General features: G+C 49.1%; 1 protein-coding gene across 1 annotated transcript in view; it reads right to left on the bottom strand.

Annotated features, from left to right (window-relative positions):
* The window catches only part of LOXHD1 (lipoxygenase homology PLAT domains 1), a 165171-nt gene that overhangs the window by 43662 nt on the left and 101025 nt on the right, over positions 1-20484 (bottom strand). The window contains exons 22-26 of the mRNA XM_058692205.1: positions 13045-13214; positions 12092-12196; positions 9373-9501; positions 8043-8207; positions 3890-4071 (exon numbers count right to left, since the gene is read on the bottom strand). Coding sequence (XP_058548188.1) covers positions 3890-4071; positions 8043-8207; positions 9373-9501; positions 12092-12196; positions 13045-13214 — 751 coding nt within the window. The remainder of the gene's footprint in view (positions 1-3889; positions 4072-8042; positions 8208-9372; positions 9502-12091; positions 12197-13044; positions 13215-20484) is intronic.

The raw sequence follows: 20484 nt of genomic DNA, 5'->3' as shown, positions 1-20484 counted from the left end.
GCCCACCTCTCTGTCTTCCATTACTTACACTGTGGTGGTTCATTCCCTGCTTGAGAACCGATTTGGGTTTCAGAAGAGGAATTCTGGTTCTGCCCATGCCCTGTCTTGTCAGCCTGACCTTCTCCTTGGCCCCTAAGGGCCCCTCTGTCTCCAGCTACCCCTCTTCTAGATCCTTCAAATTCCAGTCCCTCAAACTTGATGTTCTCTTGCCACAGGACCTTTGCACAGGCTCTTCCTGCTCTTCCACTCTCCTCTTCTTTAGCTAAACCTCAACCTCATCATTCAGGTCTCAGATCAAAGATCACTTCCTCAGGGAAGCCACCCTCACCACCTCAAGAAACTCAAATCTCTTCATGAGAAGCTCTTACAGTATCCCATAGCACCCCTCTCCCCTGCACTTCTCACAGTCAGAAGTTTGCCTTCATTTGTGTAATATCGTCTTCTCTACCACTGAAAGCCACAAGGGCAGGCACTGCACCTGTCCTTGCCCATCATTCTATCCTTAAAACCTAGAACAGAGCCTGTGAACCCCAGAACTCAGGATACCTTTGCTGAAAGGATGAAAGAATGTTTCGTCATCTGAAAAACAGGTGTGACAGTATCAGTCAGGTTCTGTCATGTGCAATGTTGACCTTAACCATGATCGTATGGGTGGAAGTCTCACTGAATGGAAAAGCTGATGCATGTGTCTGAAATTCAGGAGACACCATGTCTTGTCTCTCCTGCCTGGAGCCTATGGCACAGGGTGCAGGGGAGGGACTCTTGTCAGGAATGACTGATGCCCTGATCCTTCCACATCCCTTAACGAAGCAGTGGGATGGCCAGACACAAGGCAAGGGGGGATGTGCTGACTGGAGTGTCCTCGAAGCCTCTCTACGGAGCTGGCCGCCTGGCTGGCACCATTAAGTTCTCAGTGCTAGGAGACAGCAGAGTCAGCTCCACGGCAGGCAAGGGCTTTTGATGAGGGAACGGCATCTGAATGATAGATTAAGTCATTCATCAAATGCACAGCCTCTATAACCACACATGGAAGTGACCTCTGAACGAAACGGAACAGCTTCCAACCACTGGTTTCCTTCTTCCCCACACACCCACCCACGGCTGGCAGCCAAGGACAGGCCCATCAGCCCTGCTGGGGGACCTGCCCGCACTCCTGTCTCCACCCTCATGCTTCCCAGTTGTAGCCACGGTGCTCCCACCTACCACCTGTATAATCTGAGGCAAGGCACTTGACCTTCCAGGCCCCAACTTTCTTCTCTATAAAATGGGGGGAGTAACGTGTTACTCAGCTGAAGCCAGAGGCATGGGTGGGGTGACCCCCTGAGGTCACTTCCAGGTCTAAGATCACAGCCATGGTTCTGTCACCTCGTCTCTCCTTCCAAGTGACCAGCATGGCACATCACTGCTGGAGCCTGCGTGACTCGACAAGGGTGCTGCCACTGAGGTTGGTTCTGCTGCCCTGCAGCGCAGCCCCCCACCCCCTCTGGCCAGCTCACTCTCACTTCACCAGAGAAGCGCTGTCCCCTGTGAGCCCCTGAGGGCCATTCTGATCCCCGAACAAAGATTGGTGACTTCAGGCTGACATTAATGCTCTGGGCATTTTAACAAGGCCTCGTTCTCTCGAAACAGGAGAGACACAGGAGCTGCGGGGGAAATCCGTGGCCACAGGACGTCCACTTAAGGACGCTGAGCTGCCAGATGCGTTGGGCAGTGAAGATTCCCCTGCCCCTCCCTCTGTCCAGAGGTCTCTTTTCTTCCTTCCCCATTCCATCTCTGAGGTTCCAGATGTGTGGACCTTGGCTTCAATGGTACTTTTGGAACCTTAATCATCCAGCCAGTCAGTCAGGGATGCCACGTCAGGGTGGCCGTCTTAGCTGTGACCCACAGGGAGCAAGGAGGCCTTCAGGGGAAGGTGAGCCATGGATGACGGGCCTCAGGAATAGACTCGGAATCAGAAGAAACCCTAACATCCTCCCAAGAGGTGGAAGAGCTAAGCAGAGAAGGTTCTGAAATTGAACTGGAGTCCAAATCTTGCCTCTGCCCTTTGTAAATTATGACACCCTGAGCGAGTTTCTTATCCTTCCCATGCCAGTTCAGCTGTAAAAAGAGATCATCGTACTAGCAACTCTTGGAATGGCGATGAGGATTCCGTGAACTGATGCACACGAAGGGCTCAGGACAGGGCTGGCACAAGGCAAGTGCTCAATAAATTCTAGTTATTATTGCTATTTTCTCGGCCACTCCCGAGTCTTAGGACAAAGCCACAGAGAGAGGGAGTGGCTTGCTCATGACTTTCCATCTGAGCTCAGAGCCAGGACCAGGATGCAGAGCTATGTGCTTACGACCCAGCCCTCTGCGTCCTACCTGAAGACCAGTCCGAACAGAGACACGGAGAGACAGAGACACAAAGCTTTTTCATTTGTTTCCAGACCCTCACACTCCCCCAGCAGCCAGAAAGATTTGAAAAGAAGAAAGAAAAAAACACAGCAACAAACTACTGGCAAACTATAGCTGCCGTTAGTGGGCATTCCATTGATAAAACTCCACGGAAGTCGTGCCGAGGTGTGATCACAGCCCCACCGCTGACGGAGTCAGGGCTGGATGACTCAGTACCACGCCATCTTGGGTGGATGAGTTGCCGCTTCGTGTGGATAAATGAATCAGCCTTGAATTTTCTTTGTTAAAGACTCCACCAAGGCGGCGACCTTCCCACAAGTGCTGACTGCTCCCAGAGAAGGTGGAGAGGGAGCAGGGAGCCCCCCAGGACAGACACTGGCCGGGGAAGGAGGATGGAGCTCTGGATTTTGTTTCCCATCAGAAGGGGCACTTCTCCAAAGGTCCCTGCTACCTGGAGAGTCCAGCCTCGTGAGCCGCTTAGCTCTTCAGAGCTGTCCCCTCCAAGTCTTGCTTCAGCTGGTCTTCTACCTGTCATGTCCCTCTCCTCCTGTCCCTCCCACCAAACCATGTGCTGTGTTTATTTCCAGCTCTGGCCCTTGGCCATGATGTTCCCCTTGCTAGGAATGCCTCCCCTTCTTGTCCCTCCTTTGCATTCTCGATCAGTCCCGCATGTGCCTTCATCACCATGGGCTAGTGACCTGCAGGGGCTAAGAGCACATATTTTGAGCCAGTACTCCTGGGTTTGAATCCTGGTTCCATTACACCCTAGCTGTGTGAATTTATGTAAGCTATTCAGCTTTCTGTACCTCAGTTTCCCCATCTTTATACAGGGATAATAACAGCACAGAGCTACTATGAGGGTTAAGTGAGTTAATAGAGATAAAGCCCTGTGACACTGCTCTTACCCACAGGATCAGTTATTCTCTCTTGTTGGCCTTGTGTGGAGGTCTGGGGTTCTCCAGCTGGACTGCAAGCCCCTTGCAGAGAGAGTCTGGGCCCTCCCCTTCTCCTACCTCTCCCACCCAACCTAACACACAGCGGAGAGCACAGAGGAGACGCTGAGCTGAAGTGCACAGGACGCCAAGGTGCTGTGACTGATGCCTACAGTAAACATGGAACAAGCAAACCCCTAGGCCAGAGGGGAGCAGGGGACCATTGGGGATGTCCAGAAGCCAAGCTCTCGACGGATACACATGTGTTATCGCTGGCCCTGGAGGTGGCCCCAGTGGAAATGGGATTGTGCCTCTATTTTCCTCAAGCCCTGTCCACTCACTGTCTCCTTAGATCCTGACACTAGTCCCGGTGGGGCCGGGTGAGGTGCCCGCCCTCCTGGTTATTCTGATGTACTGAGTGAGGCCCAGTGAGGCTGGATGAACTGCCTGGCCCTCTCACCACAGCAGCCCGTTAGGGTGCCTCCTCCCCTCTTCTGTTGCCCCCTGCTTCCCAGTCCCAGCTCCCCCGGCAGCCTCCTAGCATTATGGATCCCAGGCACCTCCATAATGAAGCGGGAGGCTGACTTCCTCTCAAAGAACAGCTTCTGCTCCCTCTTGTTGGTGCACAAGTACTTCTGCTGGGTGCACACTGCATCGCAGCCATAGATGACGATGAAGATGTTGGCGTCCGTCCCAGCAGCAAAGACGTCACTCGTGTAGAGGATGATCTCGTAAGGGACAACTGAGGATGGTGGACAGACGGTGAAGTCAGAGCGGAGGTGAGAACAGAAAACAAACGTGGACAAGATCAAGTTCTTCATCGGCACCATGGCCCCAGGCCCTGTCACCGGGAGCTGCTGCCCAGGGACGGGCCTTCACGTGGTTGCTTAGCAACCACAGGTGCAGGGGTGGGGGGAGACAGTGTCCTGTCACGCCTAGTGCCCACAGGCAGCGCCTGTCACCTCAGACCAGGGTCTCTGTGCCTCTCACAACACAGAGCTGGTACAGCAGTTTGGCTGAAAGCACAGAATCTACTCCGACCGTCTGTGTGACCTGGGCAAGTCACAGGAGCCTCAGTTTCCTCTTCTGTAAAGTGTCCACCATGCTCCTTAGCTGTGGACACTATAAACAGGAGGATTATATTTCAGGGGGCAAGAGACCAATAAGATCAGCAGTCTACAGGGTGAGAATCCTTTCTCTTCTCACCCTCACTTGCTCCACACTGGCTTGCCCTCCTAACCCGTCCATAACACATCTGGCCCTTGCTGGGTTGGATGTGGGTGGTGGAGGGGGGTGGTGGTGACCTTGTGAACTCCTAAAAGGGAGGCTGACCCATCAGTGTTGTTGGCAAGCAGCTTCCCGATGGGCACCTGCCAGCCTGGCTAGAGACCAGCACTGCCCAGTGTGTGGGTCACTGGCCCTTCACCTCAGAAACTCTTTGGGTACTTATTAAACACCCAGATTCCCAACCTTTCCTCAGATTCTCTATGGGATGAGTCTAGTGATCTAAATATTTAACTCAGACTTTACACTGCAGTTTGAGACCAGTAGTTTAAAAGTGTATGTTGCTAACTACAGACTGAAATCCATTAGCAGGTTATGGAATAAATTTAGTGAGTCATCACCAGTATTTTAAAAAATATATGGAATTGAATAGAATCGAATAAAAAATATCACTGGACATCACACACAGGCTAAAATTTTTTTGTGACACTTGTTTCATATGTATATAAAGGTATATACAACTTCCTCTAAGTCGCAGTAATAAAAAAACATTGAAAACCCAGAGAAACAGTTTAAGTGGAAATCTACCCTAGCTTGTGGTCTTGACCTCGAAAGGAACCACATTTAAAAGTCACCTTCTCGCAGGTGGCCCCAACCTTCCCCAAATTTGCTCCAAAGCCAATGAATTTTCTTTTCATTTAGTATGATGGCTACTCTGCTGTAGAACCATAATACCTGTATTAACGGTAACTGAAATCTGCTGAGTACTTGCCAGCTGCCAGACTCTTTACTAAGCGTTCTACCTTCCTCATCCCCTATAACCTTGACAATGACCTCCGGAGGAGATACCATTGTACTTTATTTTATAGATGGGGAAAACAAGGCTCATACAGGTAAAGTAACTTGCCCCAGATCATATGGCTGGTCAGAAGTAGAGCTCCAGTGTGAGCCCAGGCTTGTCTGACCCCTAAATCCTGTGTGGTCAACCTCTAAGGGTGCTGTTGTCGTGAATTGGAGGCGAATATTGCTCACTACCTACAAGTCACAGGGCCTATGGCCTATGGGGGTGATCGCCATTCCCACAATGGCCTGAACAGGGCCCTCACCAAGGTTAAGGGAAACAGGCCATCAGGCAGTAACAGAGGCGACTTCCTCTGAGGTCTCTTGGGTGTCTCCCTGGTCTAAGGCCAGGAGGAACTGAACTTCCCTGAGACTCTCTGGCAGCAGGAGAAGCCCTAAAAATATCTGGGCAGGAACAGCCCACCCTTCAGCCCTCATCCCTAGGCCTGAGCTCAGATTTGCTTCCTGATTTCTAGTTCTGCCTCTGCCATTGAGGAGCTGTGTGTCCTTGGGCAAATAGATATACTTCTCTGGGTCCTTTTCTTTGTCTGTGAAATGAGAGGGTTTGACATAGAATCTGTGGTTTTCAGATTATTTAACTGAATTTAATTTTCAGTGGAGAACTTTTGTGGAGTTCTGAAAAATACATTTAGGATAAGGGGCGCCTGGATGACTCAGTTGGTTAAGCATCCAACTTCAGCTCAGGTCATGATCTCACAGCTTGTGAGTTTGGGCTCCGCGTAGAGAGAGCTCCGTGCTGACAGCTCAGAGCCTGGAGCCTGCTTGGGATTCTGTGTCTCCCTGTCTCTCTGCCCCTCCCCTGCTCATGCTCTGTTTCTCAAAAAATAAACGTTAAAAATTAAAAAAAAAAAAAAACATTTGGGAAGAATGCTCTGAAAAAACTTGACTTTTTAAAGCTGAGGAGTAGATCTGGATGGCACGAATTGGGGAGCTGTTCCCTCTCATCCTTTCCCTTCCTGCACCAGCTGCCCTGAGACACCTGCTTCGATACCAGCAATCCCTAGAACACAGGCTTCAGCCTTAACAGGACTCTGACATTCAGGGCTCCATGCTACGTGGAGCCTGTAAATTCAGACCATCACAATGGTCCACTTCCTAACTGCCCCATCTCTACTGTGTGGGCAGCACATTTCAGTCGGCCAGGAGGCAGTGCCATCTTGCCGTGTTCTTTTGGTTTCACGTGTATTGGGCAGCCTTGATGAACTGCCAAATCTAGTTCTAAGCCTTCCAGGCCCCTGAGAATGACAACTGGCCACCACTCCTGGGACTGCAGCTCCTCATTCCTGGGAGCTCCCTGGCTTTGGGCCCTCAAGACCTTTCCCAAACAAGGAAATAGGTTCTGAGCAGCAGACTCTCCTCTCTGGGCACTTACTCGGGGAGAGGGGCACTTTGAAGCTGCCTCCACAGCTCTCTAGTCAGAAAGGCAAGTCTCTCCTGCGCTGTGTGTGTGTGTATGTGTGTGTGTGTGTGTCTGTGTCTGTGTGTGTGTGTGTGTGTGTGTGTGTGTGTGTGTGAACTGAGTCTAAGACAAAGGGCAAATGGGCTTGCTTTAGCATGAGGCTAGAGCTGAATGTATTCAAGGTCAGGCCATACAAATTCAGGCCTGTCCTAGGGCATGAAGGGAGAAACAGCTACTTCTGTCTTAAAGTGTCTCACCCAGTATGCTGCCAGCTCTATGTATATCTGTCAGGTCAGTGTGTCTGTCCTAGACTGCAGGCAGCTCCTGGGGGCAGTGTCTATATCCAGGGTTTGCTTTGTATATGCAGAGATTTTACTAGAGGGAAATGTCACTTTGTTTCAGGCTTTGGACCAGAAAATACCTTGATGGATCGGGTCATTTCCAGTTTAATTGCTTTAGGCAAAAAAAAAAAAAAAAAAAAAAAAAAAAAGTCATCACTGAATCATATCATGTAATTATGAGCTGTTTGGGGGAAATCTTTTGGTATAGCTAATTATTTGGTTAGAAAAAAAATTATATTCTCTGGGTTTGGGTCTGATTTTAGCACATTTAAACAGATTTTTATAGTTTGGTTAATTTCAGTTTGGTTCTCAGTACCTAGTATGTCCTACATGTAAATGAACGTTTAATCCATACTTTCTGATGACACTGGAAAGGAAGTGTCAAAACTTCACCAAATTGTTCCCTTTCCTCCCCTGCTTTAGCTGATGAGAGGCCTACATTTATCATCTTTTCAAGTCTCCACCCTCCACTCCCAATCAGGATAAAATCTTACAGCGGTGATTTCTTGGTCACGTTACTGACTGGACTGAACACCGGTGATGGGGACCATATGACTTCTCACAGTTAGACTTTTGTCTTTCTTCCCTTTTGGGTCTTATGACCATGTTGTATTATCATCTCTATTTTGCAGATGAGGAAACAGCCCCAGAGAGGCCAGGCTCTCTGCCTGTTGTCACCAGCTGGTTTGGGGTGGAGGTGGAACTAAATTCTCTATTTCCTTACCGTGGATCCAGGGCACTGCCCACAGCCCACGCAAGGCCCAGGGAACTGGGGAGAGGAGGTGCACCTGGCCTGGGGTCGGGGCTGGAGGAGGGGTTGGGGCCAAGACGGGGTAGTGGGCGATGGGGTCTGGGAGGAGGGTCAGCCATGCCGTGCACAGTACTTACAGGGCGTGTACAGCCTCATCTGAAGCTCCGCGTGGAAGAGGTCCCTGACGATGGCACCGTCGTCTTCATTCTTCGCCAGCCAGCGGCCACAGGGGAATGTCATGCACTTTCCAAGAGACGGGGCGTCCACCTCGACCCAGTCTACAAACCAGCCTGGAGCCTTGCCTGCAGAGAAGGGGACACGGAACCCACCACGGAGCTCTACACAGATGGTTTACTGTGGGTGACCTCAGCCACTCCAGACACGCTTCCCTGCCCGTGGCTGACGTCTACAGCTGCACCCGTGCCCACGCTGTTCCTTTCCCTGATAGCATTGCTAAATGACTCCTGTTGAAATGTGCACCCAGCTGAAGCTGGGTCACACTCCAGGCTGCTGTCGGGGAAATTAACAAGAGCAAAGGAGCCTGGGGAAGAGGTGACAGGAGGTGACGGCATGCACACTGACCAGGGTGGAAGGCACTCTAAAAAGGGAGCTCAGAGATGCCAGAGAGAACTCGTATTAATGGGGATTTTGTCATTTCACCCAGCGACAAGGATGACACTGTGAGCTCTCTGGCCTTTGGTCCTGGAGGATTCCAGGAGGGTCATTCCTGCCAGTTTGTGGTGCATGAAGGAAAGGGAAGTCTGTGAAGGACTGAGGGTCTTCCCTGGAAAAATGAGCGATCAGGTTTAAAGAAGGAAGTAGGAGCTGAGCAGAGAACCTGTCTCTCCATCCCAGGGGCTGGGAAGGTGGCCTCCTTCCTTAGCCTTAAAATACTTAAAAGACCAAGAACACATGTCCTACTTCACTAAGAGAACAAACTTTGTCTGGCTGTAGTGTCAGTGGGTTCTGGGAAGAATGGACTAGATCCATGGTTCTCAAAGTGGAGTCCCCAGACCAGCAGCCTCATGTGTGTGAAGCAGAAATGCTCCGGTCCCACCCCAGACCTACTGAATCAACGCCTGTGTGGATGGGGCCCAGAAACCTATGTTTAACAACCCCCCGAGGTGGTTCTGTTGCTTAACAGAGCTCTCTTGTCAGGAGCTCCTGGTTCTCAGGTCAGAGAACCACTGAGCTATACTGGGGATTCTCAAAGGTGGCTGCACAGTGAAACCACGGAGAGTAGGGTTTTTGGGAAGTCACTGGTGTCCAGGCCCCAGCCCAGGCCAACGAGACCAGAATCTTCCGCGTGCATCTAGGGTTCCACTGGGTTGAAGGGTTTGAGGAAGTTGTGTCATCGTGGAAGGCAGATGACATTCAAGTTTCTTGTGTATTCTTTCCCAGACCCACAGGGACCTGTGTGTGGGCCTTATATTCTTAGCAGAAAACAGAGGGGGAGGGAAGCCAGACCTGTGTTGTCATGGCCAATCCTGACTTTCCACAGATCTCCCAGGTCCAGCGTCTCCACGGTGAAGATTTCGATGCTGTCCCTCTCAAACTTGTCGCTGTTGGTCTTGGAGGATTTCAGGAGGGTCATTCCTGTCAACCAAATGGCCCCCACACGACTGGCTGAATCTGAGACCTTCAAACCAAGCTGGACTACCCCTTTGGGTCCCTCCTCATAATGACCAAATTTTTCTAACTCTCATAAAATTTAGAGCATGCAATTACTATCCACCGGGAACCTTTGCACATTTAACAATTTGGGGTGTGTGTGTGTGTGTGTGTGTGCGCGCATGTCTTTTTAGTGAGCTTTGTAATTAGCCTTCGAGGTGTGTATTTTTATTTCCAGTTTGTATCTAAAGAAAAGGAGGCACACCACGAGGTGAAGTACCGTATTCAAGACCATCCAGGAGAAAGTGGTGGGGTCCTAAGCCAGTGTTGACTGTGCCTCCACATCCCCCACGTTTTTCTACATGCGGAGGAAGCCAGGGACAAAACCAGCCTCCCCCTGCTCCCTGGGGTCTCAGCCTTGAACAGAAGAAGAAAGCTGGCAGGAGTCACGGAGAAGAGACCAGTCACCGTTTGGACTGGGAGGCCCTTCATTGTGGTCTTGAAAGGTAAATGGAGTGATGCCTCCAGCAAGAGTACAGGAAATGGCAAAAAAGTTTCAGGAAGGCCTGGAGAAAGAATGACCATAGGATCAGGCACGATTACTTAAGGAGAGGACGCTGAAAGGAAGAGGATGCAAATGGCTTTCAAACACTTCTGGGGTGGTAGACAGAGGAATGAAGACAGGAGAGGGGACAGGGGCTCTCTGCCCCCTGGTGTCCAGGAGAACCGGCTTAGTAAACTTTAGGAAGAATCTCTAAAGGAACCAATGTTTACAATCCAGGTAGACAAGTCACGTTCGCTTGGAGATTTTTAAGAAAAAGGGAATATGCCTTCCTCCAACAGCACTAGTTGAATGCAATCTGTCAGGACACAGAATCCGGAGCAGGCTCCAGGCTCCAAGCTGTCAGCACAGAGCCCGATGTGGGGCTCGAACTCATGGACTGCGAGATCATAACCTGAGCTGAAGTCGGACACTCAACCTACTGAGCCACCCAGGAGCCCCAAAATGGATACAGATTTAAACATAAGACCTGAAACTGTAAAACTCCTAGAAGAAAACATAGGAGAAAAGCTTTGTGACGTTGGTCTTGGTAATGATTTCATGGATATGACACCAAAAGCACGGGCAACAAAAACTAAAATAAACAAGTGGAGGAAGCGTCTGGGTGGCTCAGTCGGTTAAGCGTCTGACATTAGCTCAGGTCATGATCTCAGAGTTCATGAGTTCGAGCCTCATGTCCGGCTCTGTGCTGACAGCTTGGAGCCTGGAGCCTGCTTTGGATTCTGTGTCTCCCTTTCTCTGCCCCTCCTCTGCTCATACCAACCCCCCTTTCAAGAATAAACAAACATTAAAAAATTAAAAAAAAATAAACAAGGAGGATTGCATCAAACTAAAAAGTTTCTGCACAGCAAAGGAAACGATCAATAGAATGAAAAGGCAACCTACAGCATGGGAAAGAATATTTGCAAACCATATATCTGATAAGGGGTTCATTACCATAATATCCTACAACTCAATAATAAAAAGCTAATAACCCAATTAAAAAATGGGCTAAGGACGTAAACAGACATTTCTCCAAAGAAGACATACAAATGGCCAACAGTATATGAACGAAATGCTCATTGTCACTAAGCATCAGGGAAATGCAAATCAAAACCACAACGAGATCTCACCACACAGGGTGTGTTGCCCCCAAAAATGAAAAGACAACAACTGTTGGTGAGGATGTGAAGGAGTTGGAACACTCGTACATAGTTGGTGGGAATGCAAAATGGCGTCGTTGCTATGGAAAACAGTACAAAAGTTCCTTAAACAATTAAAAATAGAACTACCATATGACCCACCAATCCCACTTCTGGGTATATATCCAAAAGAATTGAAATCAGGATCTTGAAAAGATATTAGCCCTCCCATTTCACCGCAGCACTATTCACAATAGCTGAGATGTGGGGGGAAAAAAACCCTAAATGTCCATTAACCGATGAAAAGATAGAAAAAAATGTTGATATATATACATACAATGGACCGCTCTTTGGTCTTAAAAAAGAAGGAAATTCTCCAATCTGCAACAATGCGGATGGTCCCTGAGGACATTACACTGAGTGAAATAAGCCGGACACAGAAGGACAGATATAGCATGATTCCACTTATACCAAGTATCCAAAATAGCCAAATTCATAAAATCAAAGGCTGGAATGGTGGTTCCCAGGAGCTGGGGAGAGGAGAGGATGGGGAGTTATTAAGCAACAAGCGTACTTTCAGGTTAATAAGATTAATGAGCTCCAGAGGCCTGCCATACAGTCCATACCTACAGTCGACAGTGATGCATTATCCATTTCAAATTTGAGAGGATAGAGCACACGTCAAGTGCTCTTAATAAATAAAATAAAATAATAAAATAAATAAAACAATAAAATAAAGTAAAACAACACAGGGGAATTCTTCAATTATTTTTTTTGAAGAGAGAAAAACAGAAGCATGACCAGGATTTCCTTGGAAAGTTCTGCTGAGTCTCCTAGTCTCCCCGGGGAAGAATGTGGGTGAGTCTCGCTCGGCCCCATGCTGCATTCTTACCAGTGTTGTCTTGCGTGCCAAAGAGCGTGATGAAGACGTTGGCATCTGTGCCTGCGTTCTTCTTGTCCCCAGTCTTTACGGTCACTGAGAATGTGGTAGATTTGTCTGCAGGGAGAGGAGTGTGGAGAAGTGAGTGGTAGACTGCCCCTCTCGTGGAGGGAGGAGGGAGAAAACGTACTGGGTACATTTCTACATGCACGGTGACCATTTCTAGGAATCACTTTACTTGTAGCATGTGTTGTTCTGCAGTTGCCTATAGTCTGGAAACTTCCTCAAGGCAGAGATGAGGTCTCCCCGCCTCCAGCTCACATAGGAATCTCTCAATTCATAGAGTTGTAGGATGTTTAGGGGAGACTTGGGGTGACTGAGAGTCAGAGGCTCATCAGCGAGGAGCCTGGTCTGACTTCTCCACTGGGAAGTTTTAGGGATGTAAGTTTCAAGGAAGGGAAGCATCCTAGAATTCTTGAAAGTTCATTCTTTCCCTTGACAAAAATGTATTGAGGGCTTATGGTGTGCCTGGAGGGGAGAGCACAGAACTAAATCGGAGCAGGCTACAACCTATTCTATTCTAGTCTAGTCTAGTCTTATTCTATTCTACTCTACTCTACCCAACCTATTCTTATTCTTATTCTATTCTATTCTATTCTATTCTATTCTATTCTATTCTATTCTATTCTATTCTATTCCATTCCATTCCATTCCATCTCATCCTATCCTATTTCATTCCACTCCATTCCTGACCATAGCTCCATGCCTAGTCATGTGCTTTATACCCAGCCTTATGCTAGGCATGTGGGAATATGTCTCCTCACCTCCCCATTCTGGCCATGGAGGGATAAGGACAGTACAGACACACTGCCAGAGGAGGGGTTGCTCAGAACCCACAGGGGAAGGGAACATGGAGACTGAGGAAGGGAGACTACAGGGAAGAAACCAGCTCTAGTTTAGGAAACCTTTCTGCTCCAGGGCCAGGTTGTCAAGGGGGTTGTTGTCACCACCCCCCCCGGCCCCCTCATCCTCGCTCGGGGGCACCACATAGGACTCATCCACTGGCAACAGCTCCCGGGACAGCTGGCCATCATCCTCCTCCACTGCCAGCCAGCGCTGGCATGGAAAGTAGTACCTGTAGGAAGGGGAATGAGGAGAGTTTAGGAACGTCGCTTAGGAAAGGTTTCATTAAAGAGTGGTCCTGGGCTGCAAAATGAGAGGCCCTTAGAGGCCCCAACACTCCCTTATCTGCCCCCCATCCAAAAGCATGGCCCTCCCATCCTACCCAGCCTGGGTGTCACCCTATGAGAGTCACTTGTATGGAGCAGAAAACAAACATGGGGACACGGTTTCAAGACCCCCCATTGAAAATGGCTGTGTAAGAGTTGCCTGGAGCCTATTAAACCTTCACTCAGGGTCATATTGGAGGTATCTAGAAGAAGTGCTTCCAGGGACTGTGCCAGCCTTTTCTAGAATTAACCTGGTAGCCAAAGCCACTTTAGCAGAGAGTATTGTACATAGTAGGTGTTCAATACCTAAGGGTTGAGTAAATGGATTTTAATGGAATGATACCCAATTATGCTTCTGGAAGATACAGAGAGTGTGGCTAAGGAATGGCATAGCAGACAGCTGGCGCCATGTAGGGAAGGGAGGTCCAAGTTAGACTCCTCAGTGTAGAGGCTGAGCCCAGCTAAAATGAAGACACCTAAACAAAGCAAAGGGGGGTCCAGGGATGATGGAGGTAGCAACATGAATTAAAGAAGGACTCGCCTCTGGAGCCAGACTGGGTTGGAATCCTGGCTCTGCCACTTATAGTCATATGACCTTGAGCCAGTTTCTTTACCTCTCTGTGTTAGGGTTGCCAGATTTAGCCAACAGAATCACAGGGCTCCTAGTTAAATTTGAGTTTTCGATAAGCAATGAATAATGTTTTAGCGTAAGTATGTCCTACCCAATATTTGGGACATACTTATACTAAAACATTACTCACTGCTTCTCTGGAATTCAAATTTAACTGGCCATTCTGTATTTTACCTGGCAACCCTACTTTGTGCTTCAGTTTGCCATTCTGAAAATGAAGATCATATTGCTTATGTCAAAGTTGCTATGAGGTTTACGTGGGTTAAATGTTTTAAAGTGCTTATAAAAATGCCTGGCTCTCGGTAAGAATTTGCTAGTACTATTGCTGTTGTTACTCTTATTGTACTTCCCTGTTTCTCCCCTGCCCATGCCTGGGGTCTCTGGAGCTTGTGGGCTGGACAGCTGGCCTTGGGCCCCCAAGCTCCCAGAACAACTCAGAGGGTTGGTGGATGCAGCCCATGTCTAAACTGGGGCCATTCTACCCAATATCCACCCCTTCCCGCCAGACTGGATGCTTAAGATGAATTCAGGGACTGATCAGAGTCCCTGAGGAGAGAAGGAAGTCCCTCCTGGAGAGGAGGGAGCAGTGTAGGCTGGGGGTCTCATCCCTGTCAGAGCCCCACATTCCTCTAGAGACATTATTGCCTCCTAGGGCCAACACTTTAGAGAGGCATAACCTCAGCCCACACACGGGCTCACACGGGGTGCAGAAGGGCAATTCTGTGTTCATGGACACGGATTCAAAGGGTGGGAGGAGCTCAATCAAGGGCAATATAGATTAAATTGCCTTTAAATTAGGGTTTAAGGGAAAAATGTATATTGTTCCACTTTCTAGTCTTTAAGTTATGAATGGGAAAGTTACATTTTTTATTCAGCCAATTAACTTATGAATAATAGGCTTTGGCTCTTAATTATGGCCAATTAAAGGAGCCACAGAAATAAAGAAAGGAGTGGGGTTGCGGCAGAGGCGGAGACAAGGAGAGTGGGAAGCTGGAGCAGAATAAGGACAGAGGGAGAGAGAGACACAAAGAAAGAGTGGGCGACTTATCCCAGGAGAGAGAAGTCAGCCAGACGGAAGGGGTAAGGCCCAAGTCCGCCCACACCTGCTGAGCGTGTGCCTACTTGGGAAGCAGAGGCTGGCTTTCATGGAGCGACTTCTCCAGTGTCCCCGAGATACTTGTACTGGGACATTAAAGCCCCTCAGCATGCCCAGAGTGGCAGCATCTCTTCCCATCTCTTTTCTCAGATCCCTCCCCCTGGAGGGCAGAACTAGAGCAGGGGCTGGGACTGGCCTGAGTGCTGGGCCTTCAGCCTCTAGCCCCATGATGCCAACAAGCACCCACAGAAGGTTTAGCAGAGGACTCCCCTTCCCCTTCCCCTTCCCCCCCATTCCCCTTCCCCTTCTTCCCCTTCCCCTTCCTCCCACAGCAGTAAGTCCTGCTCAAGCAGGTCTCTGGGTACCGGGGACGGAAATTGCCAGGGATTCTGAAGGAGCAAAGGAGAAGAGTGGCGAGTAGGTGTGCTGGCCAGGTGTGGCCACCGCCCTGCTTAAACAAGGCCACTGGAAGGAAAGGGGGGGCTTGGGTGAGCAGGAGGTTTAAACTGATTATTGGAGCAAATCTTAAGTTTCACTCAAAAGTAAAAACTGAGGGGCGCCTGGGTGGTTCGGTTGGTTAAGCAGTTAAGTGTATGACTTCAGCTCAGGTCATGATCTCATGGGTCATGAGTTCAAGCTCCGCGTTGGGCTCTGTGCTGACAGCTCAGAGCCTGGAGCCCACTTTGGATTCTGGGTCTCCCTCTCTCTCTCTGCCCACCCCTCCCCCCCCCCCCCGCACCCCTGCTCATGCTCTCTCTCTCCTTCAAAAATAAATAAGCTTTTTTTTTTTAAAAGTAAAAACTAAGGGGCACCTGGGTGGCTCAGTTGGTTGGGCGTCCAACTTCAGCTCAGGTCATGGTCTCACGGTTTGTGAGTTTGAGCCCCGCGTCAGGCTCTGTGCTGACAGCTCAGAGCCTGAAGCCTGCTTCAGATTCTGTGTCTCCGCCTCTCTTTGCCCCTCCCATGCTCATGCTCTGTCTCTGTCTCTCAATAATAAATAAACATTAAAAAAAAATTTTTTTAAATAAAAAAAGTAAAAACTGAGAAGACAGAAAAACTTAATGTTGTAAAATGTATGTCATTTGGTATGGCCTTCCCCATTTTGTGCACAAGCACTGGACCACATCAGGTGTAAGTCGACAGGTAATACTGGTGGGATGGCATGGCCACAAGAGCATGAATCTGGAACTCAGGAATTCAGGGTTTGTGTTTCTACTCTTCCCCTATAAAGCTACGTGGCCCCAGGCCCTGAGTTCCACCACTACAAAGGCTGGATAAAATCATCTGCGAGGTCTTTTGTGTCTCAACATTCCAAGGGCCCTGAAAGAGTGTGGGGTTCCAGAGAACATCTCGTCAGATGAAACTCCAGAGGAAGAAGTCCAACAAGCTTTCTGTTCAACTCTCACTGAAAAGCCCACCCAACAGCATCTGTCTTTAATGAGGATCTAATGACACCCTCAAGCCACCAATCAGAATGGGAATCTCTATCTTCGGGCGGAAAACATGTAGAGAAAGCAAAATATACCAGGCTGAATATGGGCAAAACTCGGGACACTAAATATATTCCTGACTTTTGCGGCATTTGCCTCTTCCTCTTTGAACTTGAGTGTATTAGATTTTAATGCAGATCAAAAAAAGCAGCTAACCTCTTAAAGGAGGAAGGAAGACATGACACAACCTCACTTCCTCAACAAGTCAAGAGCTATGGAAAAGAGGGAGAAAGCAGAGCCCGATGAGTCGAACGACTTAACAAAGATGTGTTAGTTCAAAACAATGTACCCCTCCTGCCAAATCCCACCATTTCTGTCATGTGTTCTGAAATCCAAACATCCGAGGTACATAGCTTTGGATGTTAGGAGGACTTTGAAGTTTTAAGTCCTTGCTAATATGATCAGAATCTCTGGGCTGTAAGGAATCTTTAAGTCAGTGGGTGATTTGTCACACCTCTTTCCACTACAAGAACGACCGTGGAAACATGTGTTGAGGAAAACGTCCCATCAGCCTGGGTCGCTGAGCGATCACATTGAGCAGAGTCCCCCGATGCCCTGTCCTGGACATGCAGTGTGAGCAGGAAATAAGCTTCTATTGTGTTAGGACACGACATTTTAGGGCCATTTGCTACTCAGCACAACCTAGACTATTCTGACTGGTACGACTGGAGATATAAATTGTGGGCACTATTCTCAAATAAATGGTCACAGAAGTGATGAGCATGGAAGAGTTTGCCCAGAGAGCATAAATCTGTGTCCCCCATTAGGCAAACTAACCCCATGAGCTTGGGATCTTCTTGCTTGTTAACATGGTCACAGTCCCCACATACACCGGCAGCCATAAGTACCCACAGCATTGGAAGGCACTATCTCCTATCAAGGTGAAATGTTCTCATTTCCTCCTTCAAATTCTTGCAATAACTCCAAGTTTCTTAACCGGCCACTATCCTTTCCTTGAAGATGCATTTTCTTTCTTTCTTTCTTTTTTTTTTTTTTTTTTCAACATTCCCCTTAGAACGTGCTACCTAAAGCCAACCCAAGGCTCCAGGAATTATCTGAGCAGAGGAGACGGGGTGGGAACAGCCTCTCTGCATTCCAAATACAGCTACCAATACAAAATCAATCTGACACTTTTTTTAACTTTTTTTTTTTCAGAGTGGCGAAGGGGTGGGGCTTCCCAGGCTAGAGGAGGCTGGAGGAAGCCACAGATCAATTTCCCCAGCTTCACCATCTTCTTCCTAGCCCAAAGGACCAGAGAGGTCCTTTCTTGAGGGAATGTGAGCCTGTGTGCGGAGCCCCAGTCCACCCACGAGGGACCTCAGACCCCAGGACCACCCACTCAAAGCCACCCTCGGCTGCAAACCACCGTTCAAAAGCCTTTTCTGAATCATCTTGACTGCCTCCTGCCAGCTTGGGACTCCCACAAAGGACCTCAAGCACTCCCTACTTGAAGAGAAAGAATGCTCTCCTTTTTTGGCAATTTGCATTGTGGATCAATCCACCTCTGCCCTTCCCCTCCCACCGGCCCTTCCTCCAGGTATTTCCAGTCAGGCTCGGCTGCTCTCCAGAACCGGCAGCCTTGGAGGCCAAAGGGACTGGGCATGGCCCCGCTGCCACCCTGCTGAGCGCTAGCCTTGTCAGGGCATCAGAGCCTTGAGCCACTCTGAATCCTGCTTGGGTGACTTCAGTGTGGTGGCAGGGGCTCCAGAGATCACATCCTCTTTAATCTCTCTGCCCCCAGGCCAACATCTCTCATGAGTGCCTCCCTGCTCCTTCTCTGTCTTCCCACCTCGGCCTCAGAAGGCTCTCTGGGAGGGGCACCTTGGTGGCTCAGTCGGTGAAGCGTCCCACTTCTGCTCAGGTCATGATCTTGTGGTTCACGAGTTGGAGCCCCATGTCAGGCCCTGTGCTGACAGCTCAGAGCCTGGAGCCTGCTTCAGATTCTGTGTCTCCCTCTCGCTCTGCCTGCCCCCCTGCCTCCTCTCTCAAAAATAAAAACATTAAAAAAAAAAATTAAGAAGCAGGCTTTCTGGAAAAGCTGGCCAGCTAGGAGCCTCTGGCTGTGGAGCGGCACCCCCCACCCCGGCCTCCCTTCCCAAAGTTCTTGTCCTGTTCCCTTCATGCACGAGTCGGACAGAATTACCCACCACCGGCCGTTCATGCCCCTCGTGCCCCTCGGCTCCCACATCACACGGTTCAGCCGCTTTAGTGCCCTTTGTTCCAAACACCAAACATCACAGTTTGTGAAGGCCCATTTGAAATGTCACCTCGGACAGAGGAGCACCCTGACCCCCTCCTCACCCCCCAGTCCCTGAGCCCCATTTGGGGGGCGCCACCCTGAGACAGCGGCCCCCTCGCTCTGCCTTTCCTGCTGCCCAAGGAGTTCCTTCATAATCCCGCTCATGCCCGTTCCTTCCTAGCTATGCAGCCACTTTTAGATGCCAACTGACTGGGTTCTTACTGCCACGGTGCTACCTTTTGCCGGGTGCCAGGCCCGGCGCTGGCCCTTACACGGGTTATCTTAATGCTGTGTGGGAGTTTTATTATCCTGTTTCATGGATGGAAGAACTGAGGCTCAGAGGGCTTAAGTGACTTTCCCAAGGCCACACAAGTAAAGAAAGGAAGAGACAGGAAATGAACCTAAAACATCTGCCTCCCAGACCATCACAGTTTTCTGTCGGAACCAGCCGCTTGACTCTCCGCACTTAGCATGGTATGTGTTTGCTGAATGAATGAATGAGTCAACACAGCAAATGTGGTTTGTATTCATTAGTTGATTTAGTAAGTATTTATGGCAAGCCTGTTGTGTACCAGGCCCTCTTCTAGGTGCTGGAGAGGACACTGTAGGGAACAAGACAGGTGAAATCGTTACCTTAGGCAGGGACCTTATATTCAGTTGTGGGGAAAGGAACAATGATGAAATACTGCAGTCGATTGTAGGTCAAACGTTAGTGACGTGCAGAAAAAGAAACAAAGGAAGATAAATAAAAGGTCCAGGGTGGGAGGCTTGCTGAGCAGATGACCATTGAGCAGAGACCTTACCTAGAGAAAGCATGAGTAAGCCACTAGGGGAAGGAGGACCAGGGAGAAGGGACAGCACATGCAAAGGCCCTTGGCTGTTGGGCTCAAGGAACAGCAAGGAGTGAGCAGGAGGGAGACCAGGACCAAGAGTTAAGGAGGGGGTGTGGGGCAGGCCACTGGAAGTGCTCTGGCTCTCACCTGGGGGTGAATGGGAGCCTCTGCAGGTTGTTGGGCAGAGGAGGAACACACCTCTGACACAGGAGGGGCCAGGGTGCAGCAGAGGGACCAGGCAAGAGCCTCTGACCAGGGCTGGTGAAGATGGGGAGGTGGACCCTGACTCACACCAACAAGACAGGATGACGAGGGCGGGGGAGGTGATGAGGGGGCCAGGAGTGGGGGAGGGAAGGAAAAGAGAAAGGGAGGGAAGAAAGGGGATGGGGAACGAGAGGATACCATTCACGAGAGCGATAAAAATTGAAAATATTTAGGCATAAACTTAGTACGACTGTAGAAAATTGTAAAGCATCACTGGGATACCAGAAGGAACAACTGGATAAGTGGAAATGCGCCCCTGGGGCAGCACTTAATATTCTAAATACACAATTCTCCACACATACGATTAATGGCATAACCATCAACATTCCAACGGGATTTTTTTCTTCAAATCACTTAATGTCTTGATTTGAAAAGGCAAGAAAAGCTAATATTTTTAAAGAATAATGGAAAAGGACAAGTACTGGCAGATACTAAAATAGATTATAAGGCTACAATAATTTACAAATTGTTGGGCTGGCCCAGAAATGTCAAATCAATGGAACAGTTAACTGACCCTAACGGAGCCCTAAGGGGAAGCCAGGGATATTTGGTCTGTTCCTGTCCTTCTGTTTTTGCCAGTACTTTATCCTTTTCCAGCTTAAATGCCTTAGATTTTCAGAACA

Source organism: Neofelis nebulosa, chromosome 11 (genome assembly GCF_028018385.1).
Source record: "Neofelis nebulosa isolate mNeoNeb1 chromosome 11, mNeoNeb1.pri, whole genome shotgun sequence".
Lineage (NCBI taxonomy): Eukaryota > Metazoa > Chordata > Mammalia > Carnivora > Felidae > Neofelis > Neofelis nebulosa.
The sequence above is the reverse complement of the archived record's forward strand: the minus strand, read 5'-3'. Positions and strand labels throughout refer to the sequence as shown.